This window comes from Lissotriton helveticus, chromosome 2_2 (genome assembly GCF_964261635.1).
Source record: "Lissotriton helveticus chromosome 2_2, aLisHel1.1, whole genome shotgun sequence".
Lineage (NCBI taxonomy): Eukaryota > Metazoa > Chordata > Amphibia > Caudata > Salamandridae > Lissotriton > Lissotriton helveticus.
Genome location: NC_136060.1, coordinates 372,948,957 through 372,962,634, shown reverse-complemented (window position 1 = coordinate 372,962,634; position 13,678 = coordinate 372,948,957). Strand labels below are relative to the sequence as shown.

Sequence of the window (13,678 nt, the reverse complement as noted above, 5' to 3'; positions counted from 1 at the left end):
CGAAACCAGGAGACCACCGGATGCCCCGCATAGAAGGCTCCCAACGGAGCCACTTCGCCAAGGGCTCCAGAGCGAGAGCAAACAGCAAAGGAGACAGCGGACAGCCCTGCCGGGTACCACGTCCGAGCGTAAAAATGCAAGACACTCTGCGATTAACGACTACCTGGGCCAGGGGAGTCTCATAAAGGAGTTTCACCCAGGCTATGAAGCCCGGCCCAAACCCGAACTTCGAGAGGGCCGCCCAGAGGTAGGGCCATTCGATAGTGTCGAAGGCCATGGTAGCGTCAAGAGAGGCCAAAATGACGGGTTCAGTAAGTGTCTCGGCTCTCGCGAGAACTCCGTGGAGTCTACGCAGATTCAAAGCAGTGTTGCGGTGCGGGATAAAACCAGATTGATCCGGATGGATCAAGTCCCCGATCACAGTCACCAAGCGGTTAGCCAGTAACTTGGCCAAAATTTTGGGTTCGGCGTTAAGTAGAGAAATCGGTCTGTAAGAAGTACAACAATCCCGTGGCTTGCCCTCTTTGGGAATGACAACAATAGTAGCGAGTCGTTGGTCCAAAGGGAGGGAGCCAGACTCCAAAGCCTCAAGAAACATGTCCCTGAGATAGGGCGCCATTTTGACAGGTCGCAGCTTGTACAGTTCAATGGGCAAACCATTAGGGCCCATCGCCTTACCTGAACGTAGGGAACGAATAGCCACCGCAACTTCGTCCACCGTGAGCGGAGCATCCATGAGATCTCTGTCCGCGTCAGGAAGACGGGGCAAAGCAATATCGCGCAACAACAGTCGAGAGTCCTCCTCATCCCTGTCACAAACAGAGGTGTACACCATCTCGAAGTGGTCCGCAAAGCACTGAACGATCCCGGCTGGATCCGTGACACCCTCACCCTCAGGCCGTTCGATCACAGGGACCACACGATTGACTCTCTCTTTCTTGTCCAACCACGCAATAAATTTACCAGCTTTGTCACCCACATCATACAGTCGTCCCTGCTGCTCCCTATACGTCACTTTCGCAGCGTCAGTCACCAGAGCCTTGTAGTCAGCTTGTTTCAGAGCAAGGGAGTGCAATTTCTCACCAGAAACGCCCAACTGGAGATCATCCTCCAGAGCAGCTATCTCAGATTCCAAGCGAACAACCTCCACATGTGCAGCCTTCTTAGCAGCAGCGATCAAGGATAGGGACTGACCATGAATGACAGTTTTAAATGCTTCCCATAGCGAAACAGCAGAAGAAACAGACCCCACATTTTCATCAAAATAATGCTCAATAGCTTTCACAAGTTCCGAGCGGGTCTTGGGGTTGCGAAAGTGCCATGGATTGATAGGAGCAACTCTTCCCTCATCGCCCTCCCGGACCTCATACCGGAGCCACAGTGGGGAGTGATCAGAAATACCCCTAGGGAGATGACGGATTTCTCTAATAGAAGAGGATTGAACCGCTGGCATTAAAAAATAGTCCAACCTAGAAAGACTGCCATGTGCCCCAGAATGGAAGGTATACTACAACTGAGTAGGGTGCAGCAGTCTCCAGGCATCCACTAGTCCAAAGGTCTCCAGCAAGTCACTCAACCACATTTGTGCCCTGGGTAGATCTCTAGGAGGATGACGATCAGATGCGCCAGAAACAACTGAATTCAGATCCCCACCCAAAATCAGGAGGCCTTCGGGAAGGTCCAACAGGACACTACAGAGGTCTGCGAAGGTTAAAGCTTGCAAACCCGGGGGGACATAAGCAGATAGTATGGATAGCGTCCTACCCTCCCACCTACCAGTGAGCACCGCATAGCGCCCCCGGTCATCAAGTTTCACCTCGTCAATTGCAAAAGGGAGAGAGGACCAAATGAGAATACCAGCCCCCCTGGACCCAGAAGTAAACCCAGCGTGTGCCACCAGTCGATAACCACGCCTGTTCATAGCCTGACATGCATTGCCTATTAAATGCGTCTCCTGCAGAAGCACAATATCGGGAGAATGACGCCTAAGGAATCGCAAAACAATACTTCGCTTAATTCTGTCCCCTAACCCATTGACATTCCAGGATAACAGTCTCAACTCGCCACCCCCATCCCCGAAAAGCAGACGGAGCAGGACCCACACAGACCTCCACGACCAGTGCAAACAGAGCAAACAATACGGTGCCTCGCGAGTAAACAGAGAAACACACACACACACCCCCACCACCCCCCAAATCGAACATGTTGCACCCCCCACCCTGCACCCCTGTGTACGACTAATAAGCCACCCCAACTTGCAGTGTGCCTGTCGCCCCATTTCTAAACTAAGTTACGAAAAGAACCCAGGAGGAGGAAGAGTCCCCGTTCACCCCCCGCCACCCCCAGGCTAATATAGGCCTAACAAAGACCCAAGTCCAGACTCAGCTGAAACAGGAAATAAAAAAGTTCAGACGCCAGGGTCCACAGGTACAGTCCTCACTCCGCCAGGCCTCCGTCGGCACCCCCGGAGTGCTCAGCACGCTCAACTCTTCGAGGTAGGGAATCAAGCCAGTCACTGACGCTTTCTGGTCGGTCGAAAAAGAAAGCACGGTCACGATACTCAATCCGGAGCCTAGTAGGGAATAACAAGGCGTATTTGAGACCCAGGTCCTGCAGACGCGTCTTCACTCCCTGAAATCCAAGTCTTTGTTTTTGGACAAGCGGTGAAAAGTCAGGGTAGAAAGAAACGGAAGCATTCTCAAAGTTCACTGGGCCCATATCCCGTGAGGCCTGAAGAACCGCATCCCGGAAATGGAACAACCTGGCAATGATGGGCCGTGGAGGGGCACCCGGCTTAGCCTTCCCACCAGGGACACGATGGGCGCGCTCAACAGCAAAGAACTTGCTGAGTCCAGTGGGAGAAAGGTAGTTGGTAATCAAGTCCTCCACCAAGAGGTCGACCCCCAGGATCTCGGGATTCTCCGGGACACCAATAAGGCGCACGTTGTTGCGGCGGGCCCTGTTTTCGTAGTCCTCGAGACGACGAGCCATCAGGTCATAGGAAGAACGCAGATTGCCGATTTCAGTCTGGGCCTCTGCAACATCTGCGGTGAGACTAGAAGTCTTCAAGCCCAAGGACTCGACTCTCTCATTGGTCTTCGCTAGGTCCGCTCTAATCAGCGTGATGTCAACGGCCACCGTGTCGATCTTAGAGACCAGGGCATCGTACTGCTGTCCCATAGAGGCCTGTATGTTGGCAATGGCAATCATAACGTCTTGCAAAGATGGTTCCGTAGACGCAGAGGAGACAGTCTTAGGAGGATCCGCGGCGCGGCCAGCAGCGCCAGGCGACCCCTTGGCCTGCGAATAGTGATCCATAATGTTAGTCTGGGTCTGGCCGCCACGGAGAGGTGTCTTGGTCTTACGCTTCTCAAGCGGCGGCCCGGTGGCCATATTGGAAAAGGGACCCCAAGGGGGTCCCCTCGACCTGGTGAAAATGGCCGGTCGTGAAATGGCCAGCAGACAACAGGAGCAAAGCAGCCGATTATAGGCACAAAAAAAGCCCAGGCCTCGGGTGATCCGTCAGACCAGTTCCAAACAGAAGGGAGACAGCCAGCCAAAGATGGAGCAAGGCTGAGCCTCCGCCAACAAGAGCCGGGAGCAGAAAACGAAACCGAAAGTCAGGAGGAGCCGACCAGGGGGGATCCCTACTGCCGCTGTTGATCAACTACTCCACGGCCTGCCAAGCAACCGAGCCACCGGTTCGCCTCGGGGTGGGCCGCAAAAAGCAAAGACGATGCAAAAGTGGACCCCAGCGTCCAAATTCGAATTTTCAAAGAGTATTTAGATCAGCAAGGATGTACGATCAAAGGCCTGTCGTCAAAATCAGGATGTATGCAGGATATCCGTAAGGGCAGCGCAGGTCCGGGGAGCTCTGTGCTCACACGACCATCTTGGATGCCCGCGAAGCTCCTCCTCCTAACTTACCACTTTTGTTATGTTTTATAACGTGTAGTGCTTGCTATTCTAATTCAAGCATGTGAATATATAAAGGATCCAGTGCTGGAGAAGAAAGTAGTTGCATACCTGTAATTCTAGTTCTCCAACATTGCTATCTTGTATATATTCACATGCAAGCATCTGTCCTTCACAGTCAGAGGCTTATCCAATATTATTATCATACTAGTACTTTCAAATCTGAGCTATGGTGGCCTCTAGCGGTGGGTAGGAGAGCATAAGCTTCCACCTTATTGACTGAAGTTTGGGTTATTTCAAATGAAATGGATGTACTGCTAACTATACAATGTTCTTTCGGGCCAATGGCCATTTTTTCACTGTATACTGCTATTTTAATGTAGCAGGGTTTCCCAGCCTGATGACTGGGAATAATTTAACTATGTGAATGTATACAAGATACCAAGGTTGGAGAACCAGAGCTACAGGTAAGCAACTAATTTCTTTTCAATGCATTTATTTGTGAATACTGCTAGATTTAAATTTTAGGTGAGTTCGATAACTTAATAGGGAATATAAGTTTTAGCTTTGCTAATTTCGTTTTTTTAGATGGCTAACCCTTGTTTTGCAGACTAATCAAAACAGTTATTGTGTTCCTTTTCTCACTGTAAAGCATTGAAACAAACCCATTTATTGAAAAATATGGGCCACAGTAGGCAATCATCTGATGGAAGTGTGGATCGTTTCATAACCAGGGAAGACGGTTTGGAGCCAGGAGAGCTTGACCACAAGGTTAGATTGAATACGTAACTTCTTTAAACGCTAAATTTAAAATGTGATAATTTATTTCAAAATGCATTTAAAAAGCACATTTTAATTTACATTTGATTTGCCCTTTTATTCCTTAGCCTTCCAGAATTAAAGGTGACATCGGCCAATACACAGATGGGAACACTGCTCCTCTGGTTCACTGTGTGCGTCTCTTATCCGCTTCATTTCTGCTAACTGGACAGAAGGGAGGTATGTTTATTTATTAGTTTAAAATTAATCCATCCCTACCCTTGCCCCTCATCCTTAACTATTGTACATTCACATAATTTATATTTTTCAGTACTTGCATAAAGTATTGATTTATGACCCACACACATCGAGTGTCTTGGATGTATCTTTCATCTTTTACGACTTTTCATGATTGCGCTAATGTAGTGTTGGTATATTTGTATTTAGGTTAGTATGATCAAATAAAAGTAAGTGACATATAATTTTAAATCGGCTTTGAGTAAAGGAATGAAAGCCGCTGCCTCATGTTACATCTGACATCTCTTGTCTGCTACCTCCACACGCGATCGAGAACTGTAATTTTTCTTAATAGTCTCCATCTTGATATTGTGCATTGTTCTTACTTTAAACCCTTCACCAGACAATGTTGGGTGGTCAAGGAGGAAAGAGTTAGAAAGGGGCCTTTCGCCAGACAGTGTTGGATGGTCAAGGAGGAAAGAGTTAGAAAGGGGCCTTTCGCCAGACAGTGTTGGATGGTCAAGGAGGAAAGAGTGAGAAAGGGGCCTTTCGCCTGACAGTGTTGGATGGTCAAGGAGGAAAGAGTGAGAAAGGGGCCTTTTGCAAGACAATGTTGGATGGTGAAGGAGGAAAGAGTGAGAAAGGGGCCTTTTGCAAGACAATGTTGGATGGTCAAGGAGGAAAGAGTGGGAAAGGGGCCTTTTGCAAGACAATGTTGGATGGTCAAGGAGGAAAGAGTGAGAAAGGGGCCTTTTGCAAGACAATGTTGGATGGTCAAGGAGAAAAAAATTAGAAAGGGGCCTTTCGCCAGACATTGTTGGATGGTCAAGGAGGAAAGAGTGAGATTGGGGCCTTTCGCCAGACATTGTAGGATGGTGAAGGAGGAAAGAGTGAGAAAGGGGCCTTTTGCAAGACAATGTTGGATGGTCAAGGAGGAAAGAGTGAGAAAGGGGCCTTTTGCAAGACATTGTTGGATGGTCAAGGAGGAAAGAGTGAGAAAGGGGCCTTTTGCAAGACAATGTTGGATGGTCAAGGAGAAAAGAGTTAGATGCGAGGGATGTTAAGGGAATTCAAGAGCCACTTTGATTTAGAAAGGGACAGCTGTGACAAACGGCAGAAGGATCCTGGGAAAATGGACATTCTTTGCCTTCGGAGCAAGAAAGTTTTCTTGCCTCTTCTGCTTTGTGCAACACAGGCTCCTGCCCTTGGAAGTTAAATTGAAAATTGATGCACGTCTAGCCTCCCATTCCATACACCTCACTAGCCTCAACTCAATTTCCTTCAAATTATCATAGTCCATGGTGCAGACGTTGAAGGAAACTAACTTTTGGTACACGATTGCCCTGTGTGAGAGTGATTTTCTGTGTCACACTATGCAGATAATTTACGCCGTTAAAGCATGCTATCAAATATTGCGAACTTCTGTTTTCATTTGCTAGAAACAAGTGGCTTACATCAGCTTATGCAAAAATTAAAATGATTGTCCCTGCACACCGTGTTTTACTATACTGTAGTGTTTATTTTGTCAGTCTGAGCATACCTGAAGAGAATGGCCACCTCAGCCTCTGGCTAATTTAGGGTATTGTAGCAGGTCAGTGTATTCTGCAGCACAGCTTGTTGGCAAAAGCCACTTCAATTACTTTAGACTTTGAAAATAAAATCCACTATCACTCGTGATAATTCAATTAGAACATATTTATTAGCATTTGGACACATTTGGGCTCCATTTTCTATATAAGTTCATTTAACTGTTCCATTGAGCCCCAATGCATTTCAGGAGTTTGCCCTTCATCAGGGGACTTCTAGCAACAACCAACAATGTATCCTGTGGATAACTAAAAGGGATTAAACATGTGATTCAATGTAATAAACTCTGTACAACTTATTTGGTCACTCTGTAAATTTCATAGCATATTGGTGCCTAGGCTTTCGTATATATGTCAGCTGTGATACCTAATGCAATATACTGGAAAGGTTAATTGCCTGATAGTTTCTTGTCGAGCAATGGTGAAGGGAAACCACAAAGTATGGGAAACAAAGTGTAGATCAAGTGGGGAAAAGATGACCTTGCAATGACTGATGTAAAAACAGTGGAGCAGAGGACTGCAACATATACCTAAAAAGTTCCACTTGGGAATGTTAATATAAAAATAAAACATAAAATGGTAATATCTGCATCCAGTGGATGCTATCATGTAGTGGGGTGGACAACTCTACTGATTTGTGGGTGCAACAGTGGCACTAAGGTATCGAAATCAGGCTATAGCATTGCGTGGTAATATGTTTTGGTTTCCAAAAGTTAATTAGCTGCTATGAGGTGAAAGTGTTTCACCCATACTCGTGAGCCGGGACCACTGAAAGACGTGGTCAGCCGGGAGGCATATGGATATGTGCTTGTGTGGGCTGTGGTAAGGTTCTGTTAGCAGGAATGGCCCACTGATACAGAAGGTGGTGGATTGTATTGTCCAAAGGTGCTCTGCTATGGAGTGTCAGAAGCACTCCAGACACAGGCATGTCTCCCTAAAGTGAACTTTAAGGTTTCATTTTATCCAGCACTCCTTCCCACTCATCAGAAGTTAGTGGAAATATAGAACACAATTAACATGCAGTAATACGTTGCTAATGGCTCTTAAGGAGCTACCAAAGAAACCCAATCGCATTTTGACCCTATTTGGACCCCTGTATGTATGTATGTATGTATTTTCTGCTTGTTAAGCGCAACTGCCACCCAAAGGGTATCCTGGCGCTGAGACCACATCATTCCAACGGACAGACCACATTACATTGCTCTAGGAAACAGGAAGGTCTTGAGATCCTTTTTAAAAGAAGTGAGATCTTGTCTACTCCTCAGCGCCAGCGGGAGGGTATTCCAAAACGTGGCGGCTGTGACAGTGTCTCCTCCCAGGCCTATTCAAATGCAACTATGTCAAGGTTTAGCCATGGCTGCTAGCAGTATTACTTAGCTACAAAGGTGGCCAGAAGCAGCTGTAAGGAATTATTCTAAGGATTAATTATTGTGGTCAATTTTCAAAGCTTTTCTGCAGGATTATTCTGTGTCTGTGCATGCTTACTGTTGTCATGAACTGTGATCTTCAGTTCCAAAGTTTGAATCTATTTCAGTAAATTGAATACAATTAAATGGATGCCCTTGCCTAGGGACTTCATAATCTATAGGGACCACTTGGCAGACAAGCCAATGTGGTAAGCAAAAATATAGGGATATTACTCCTTTTTCATCATATTTGATTCCATTTGACTTGGTTTTTTAGGTCTCACCTGGGCCAGCGCATACGCTGTCGGGCGAGACATTTAGTAAGTGGGTTTTAAAAGTGCTACCACACGCTTTTGCTGGCCTCAAGCTTGCAGTTACGCACGCAGCCGCCATCTGCCTTTCCTCCGTCATGGGTCATTAAGTGCATCGCTCGCGGGCACCCTTACAACCCGCAATCGCATTCACTTTCGCGGCCGTGTCACTTTTAAGGCCGCGCGACCAATGCTTGTTAATATATTGCCTTCTAAATAGGAAATTGCAAAGTTTATATTTTCAATTCTGGGAAGTGTATTTCTTGACTATTCTGAAACTCTCTTGACTATTTTGAAACTCCTTTAAATAACCTTTCACCTTGAAGCAGACTGGTCAAAGAAAACACGTCGCAAGCTGCTTGGAGGATGGATGAGTCCGGCCTTTGGAATTTCGGCTGGAATTTCGGCTCCGCGGTGCTCCGTACCTCGCATTCCTGCATCACTGATCCTCAGCCTGGAGGGCAGGTCGCTTGGCAGCTTAGCAGCGAATGCTACCCATTGTACCCTACCCATAAGCTTGTCTACTCCCTCTTCCTTTTTGCTATCAGTCAGAACACTAACTTTGTCCTTCTCAATCACCCGTCGTTATGACGTTCCCATACTGGCTGACGTGTCAGGCAGGAACTAGTGCAGAGGGTCATCGCATTTAATCGGCCCAGGATTTTAGAGCAACGCGATGGCAGCAGTGCAGAACTTTTTCCTCCTTCTAAGCTACAACACTGTGAAAATGCAGTCAGCTCACTAAAGACTGTCCCACTTCCGCATGCGCAGCTGATCTAATACTAAGAACAATCCACCACATCATCCCATCATGAAAGCTGTCCTCCATCTTTGAAGAGTGCCTGCTTCTGAAGCCAATGCTACAGAGCAAACTTTCCCTCTTCACGGCACACAAATTATACTGTTGATCTTAAATTCATTGGTAAGAAAATCGTTCATGGGCAAGCAAACTTAAAAAAAAATTGAAAATACGCATTACTCTTTCTCAAAGTGCGTCATTACGAATGTACTGCACTCATTTCAGAATGCCGACTTTCTTGAGTTTTGGAAATATATAAATATTCAACAATTCATTAGAATTCTTATAATTTAACCACCAATGAAATTGTGTCCCTGTGGCTCTGCTTTACCTGATTAATCTCCTATCAAGTTCCTTGTCCTTACAGTGTCAGAATCCCCTTTGGCCACCTCAATAAAATGAAGCAATTGCGCATGTATTTGCAAGTTGTACTAGCAATATCCTTGTAGAGCAGTTAATGTTTTTTTTCATGTTGTATTACTAGAATTGTTGTACTTCCGCTTCATAGAAATGCCATGATGGAAATCTCTAAACAAAAATGTACAATCATTTATTTTTATAAAGTGCGCAAAAACAAATATTAATTTTAGTGAATTGAGCAGTTGATTTGTGAAGATTGAGTAACTCCACAACTGGCAGATGATAGCGCACTATGGTTCAGTCCCACAAGGAACAAATTCAAATTATCCACCAATATTTGAATTAATGCAAAAACAAGGAGCCCCCTATAGCACTCTTACCGCACCACCTCTAATACTCCTGACACTCAAGAGGGTTTGATTAGAAGGCTTCAAATAAAGTGACCACTACAGCATCAGACAGCACACCACCGCGCCACTCAGCACCACCACAGCATCACTCAGGACCACCACAGCATCAGTCAGCACCACCACATCACTCTGCGACACCACAGCATCACTCTGCGACACCACAGCATCGCTCTGCTATACCACAGCATCGCTCTGCTCTACCACAGCATCGCTCTGCTTTACCACAGCATCGCTCTGCTCGACCACAGCATCGCTCTGCTCTACCACAGCATCACTCTGCTCTACCACAGCATCACTCTGCTCTACCACAGCATCACTCACCTTCACCACAGCATCACTCAGTACCACCACAACATCACTCAGTACCACCACAACATCACTCAGTACCACCACAGCGTCACTCTGCACCACCACAGCGTCACTCTGCGCTACCACAGCATCACTCTGCTCTACCACAGCATCACTCTGCTCTACCACAGCATCACTCTGCTCTACCACAGCATCACTCTGCTCTACCACAGCATCACTCTGCTCTACCACAGCATCACTCTGCTCTACCACAGCATCACTCTGTAGCGCAACAGCTTCATTCAGCACCACCACAGCATCACTAAGGGCCACCACAGCGTCACTAAGGGCCACCACAGCGTCACTAAGGGCCACCACAGCGTCACTCAGCACCATCACAGCATCACTCAGCACCTCCACAGCATCACTCAGCACCTCCACAGCGTCACTCAGCACCTCCACAGCGTCACTCAGCACCTCGACAGCGTCACTCAGCACCACCGCAGCATCAGTCAGCACCACCACAGCATCAGTCAGCACCTCCACAGCATCACTATGCACCACTACAGCATCACTCACCTTCACCACAGCATCGCTCACCTTCACCACAGCATCGCTCACCTTCACCACAGCATCGCTCACCTTCACCACAGCATCACTCAGTACCACCACAGCATCACTCAGTACCACCACAGCATCACTCAGGAACACCACAGCATCACTCAGGAACACCACAGCATCACTCAGTACGACCACAGCATCACTATGCGCTACCACGGCATCACTCTTCATCGCCACAGCATCTATCAGCATTACCACAGCATCTATCAGCATTACCACAGCATCAGTCAGCACCACCTATGGCATCACTCAGGGCTACCACAGCATCAATCCGGGCCAGCACAGCATCCCTCAACGCTACCGCTGCATAACTCAGAGCCAGCACAGCATCACTCAACGACATCACAGCATCACTCAGTGCTTCTTACACTTTTAATTACAACTTCTCAGCATGCTGCACAGCAGACACTCTTCTCTACAGCACAGGTTAGAAACATTGGCAAAGTCAATAGCTCTACCTAAACACTTATAAGCCCCCCCCCCAATGCATAGCCAAAAGGTCTCGCCCTTTGGGACATTATAAGTGTTTTTATTTATCCAGCACAATATCCTTCATTAAACAACATCAAGTGTTGCATGGCTAATCACTTATAAGGTCCCAAAAAGCGAGACCTATTGGCTATGCCAGTGCTTGTTTTTTTACTCGTTTGCAAACCATATTGGGACGTCTTTGCCCTATTCTTCTCAGGGAAAAACAAACACTTAATATCTCCTTTTCCAAAACATAGTTGGGTGCTACTTTGACTTTACTCGTTGAACTAGAAAAGGCCTCTTCAGTGTCCTTCCGTTATATCTCTATACCCCCAAAACTGTCTTTAAAATCGTAAGTAAATTGGTCTCCAGTAGAATTGACAATTTCACAACCCATCTAATTCACACCGTTTATGGCAGCTTCATTGGCAGCTCTGGCAGGTGATACAGTGTGAGAAGATTTTTCACCTGGGGCAAGACTCAAGAGCAACTTATGAAGGATTGTCTGCTAATGGCACTTAAAGCAGAAGAGAGCTTTATCTGGGTACAGTGTCTCTTTGTCAATGCATTTCCCTTTCTGTTAAGATCTAGTGCCTTAGTTAGCAAATCGCAGACAGATTCCTCCTCAGATATTAGAGTAAAGGGTTTCTTCTCCGACCGTGGGGAGAGAATGTTGCAGCCTTCCTTTTTGCAGTTTCTTTTCGTCTGGTGGCTGAAATGATATGATCAAGCACAGCCATGAAGGTAATCTGGACCTTAGGAGTGGCCAGTCATGTATCCCTTTGCATGAAAAATACCCTGTTGTCTTCCTATATGTGTATCAAAAAAAGAGGGGTGGGGAACTAGGAGCTTGTTGTGGTCCAGTACCCGAGCTCCATGTAATAATGCCAGACCAAATGGGGGTAACTGTTCCAAATGTGGGCACTCTAGTTATCCACATAAAAAGAGAGAAAGGAGGCGGGAACAGGAAAAAAACTAGGTCTAAACCACACAATCTAGAGGCAATCTCATGATGACCTCATACATCCCGAGGGATGTGTTGCTCGTTGAGCCGGCGCTGCAATGCCCTATGGGTCCCCCGAAAGGGTCACTTTAGCGGAAATCTTTTATTGGTAATGCATTATGATAAGTGAGGGTTTGAAAAGATTAAATTCCTTACAAATTACGACTCAGATGGATATGAGGCCACTGTAAGCCTGCAATTATGTATATAGGCATGAGGATTATGGAGGACCCTAAAGGTCTATATGGGGCTAGTTATACACTCCTATTGGCCTCCCTATGCAATAACCAAAGGCGATAGCTACTGTGGTCTCTATCCTTGATGGAAAGAACTGATTTTATAATGAGCCCTTTACAATGGTGCCTAAAATTGTTTCATGCCTTTCCTTCTTACTCGTATCACAAGGTATTACAGCCATGGTTGGACAGGCGCATAACGTTTTTTGTTTGGGCCCATACCCCGGCCAGAATTCAATGAACAGCCCTCTGTGATGGTAAGACTGTAGAGGGTTTAACTTCCCAGAGACTCCAACAATACTTGATCCAACAACATTGAACTTATAGTATAAGAAGAGGGCTTGGATGAAGATGGGCTGGCTCAAGATGTCTCCCATTTGGTAGGAGACGCAAATAAGTGCATAACCCGCCTTTCAAAATCAGATAATATCCCAGACATTTGGAAATGGAAAGGAAGGATCTGACATGAGAGAAATAATGAAGTCAATACATAGAATTAATATGAAAGAACCACTGTTTAAAGACGGGTATGCCCCATTTGACAAGTGGCAACCACCAAAAGGCACAGACTGATAGCTCTTGGGACTAATATCTACAACAGCTAACACCAGTAACAAGCAGATTTGGCACATAAGTACCCACAGAAAATGTAACCTACAGCCTGAAATGACATAAAGGTCTTGTGATGGGCATGAAATGCTGAACCCCCGACCAGCACCCACACTCCGTAATGGAGCGATAGGCACAATCTTTGCACCCCTTTAACTGAGGTATTCCCACTACACGTAAGGGTTTCCACTACTGCTGAAGATAGCTGAATAGAGGTCCTGTTCTAACCTGGATGCTTCCCATACACCTGACCTTAGAGTCCTCCCTCTAATCCCCGACTGACAACAAAATGTTGAACTTAGGCCTCCTATCCTATTCTCATGCTTTCCCACCCACCCCTCAGCTCGCTCCCACGCAGGCACACATCCTCCTGTTAAACAGTTCATAATATAAGAGTTTGGCTAAGGCAACACTTTTAGCTCAGTAACCAAAGACCACACTGAGCTAAGCCCTCTCCCTAAGGTGGCAGGGTATGCCCAGACGTGGGTCCCTTGCTCACTATGCCACTGGATTCAAGCTAGCCTGGCAGATTAGGGGTGTTACCCTGAAACCGGTCCCAGGATGCTTGTTTCCGTTCTAGGGAAGAGCTGGCTTGGCTGTTCGGGCTGGACTGTTCCCATGAGACACATGGTCAAGACTGATTTGCATATAGCTGGATCTGAACTGG

The 13,678-nt window shown here is 46.6% G+C and overlaps 1 protein-coding gene across 2 annotated transcripts in view; it reads left to right on the top strand.

The window, feature by feature from the left end:
• The window catches only part of HTT (huntingtin), a 1,924,961-nt gene that overhangs the window by 419,466 nt on the left and 1,491,817 nt on the right, over positions 1–13,678 (top strand). For both annotated transcript variants that reach the window (XM_078678546.1, XM_078678545.1), the window contains 2 exons: positions 4,568–4,686; positions 4,803–4,914. In XM_078678546.1, the coding sequence (XP_078534672.1) occupies positions 4,568–4,686; positions 4,803–4,914 (231 nt within the window). The remainder of the gene's footprint in view (positions 1–4,567; positions 4,687–4,802; positions 4,915–13,678) is intronic.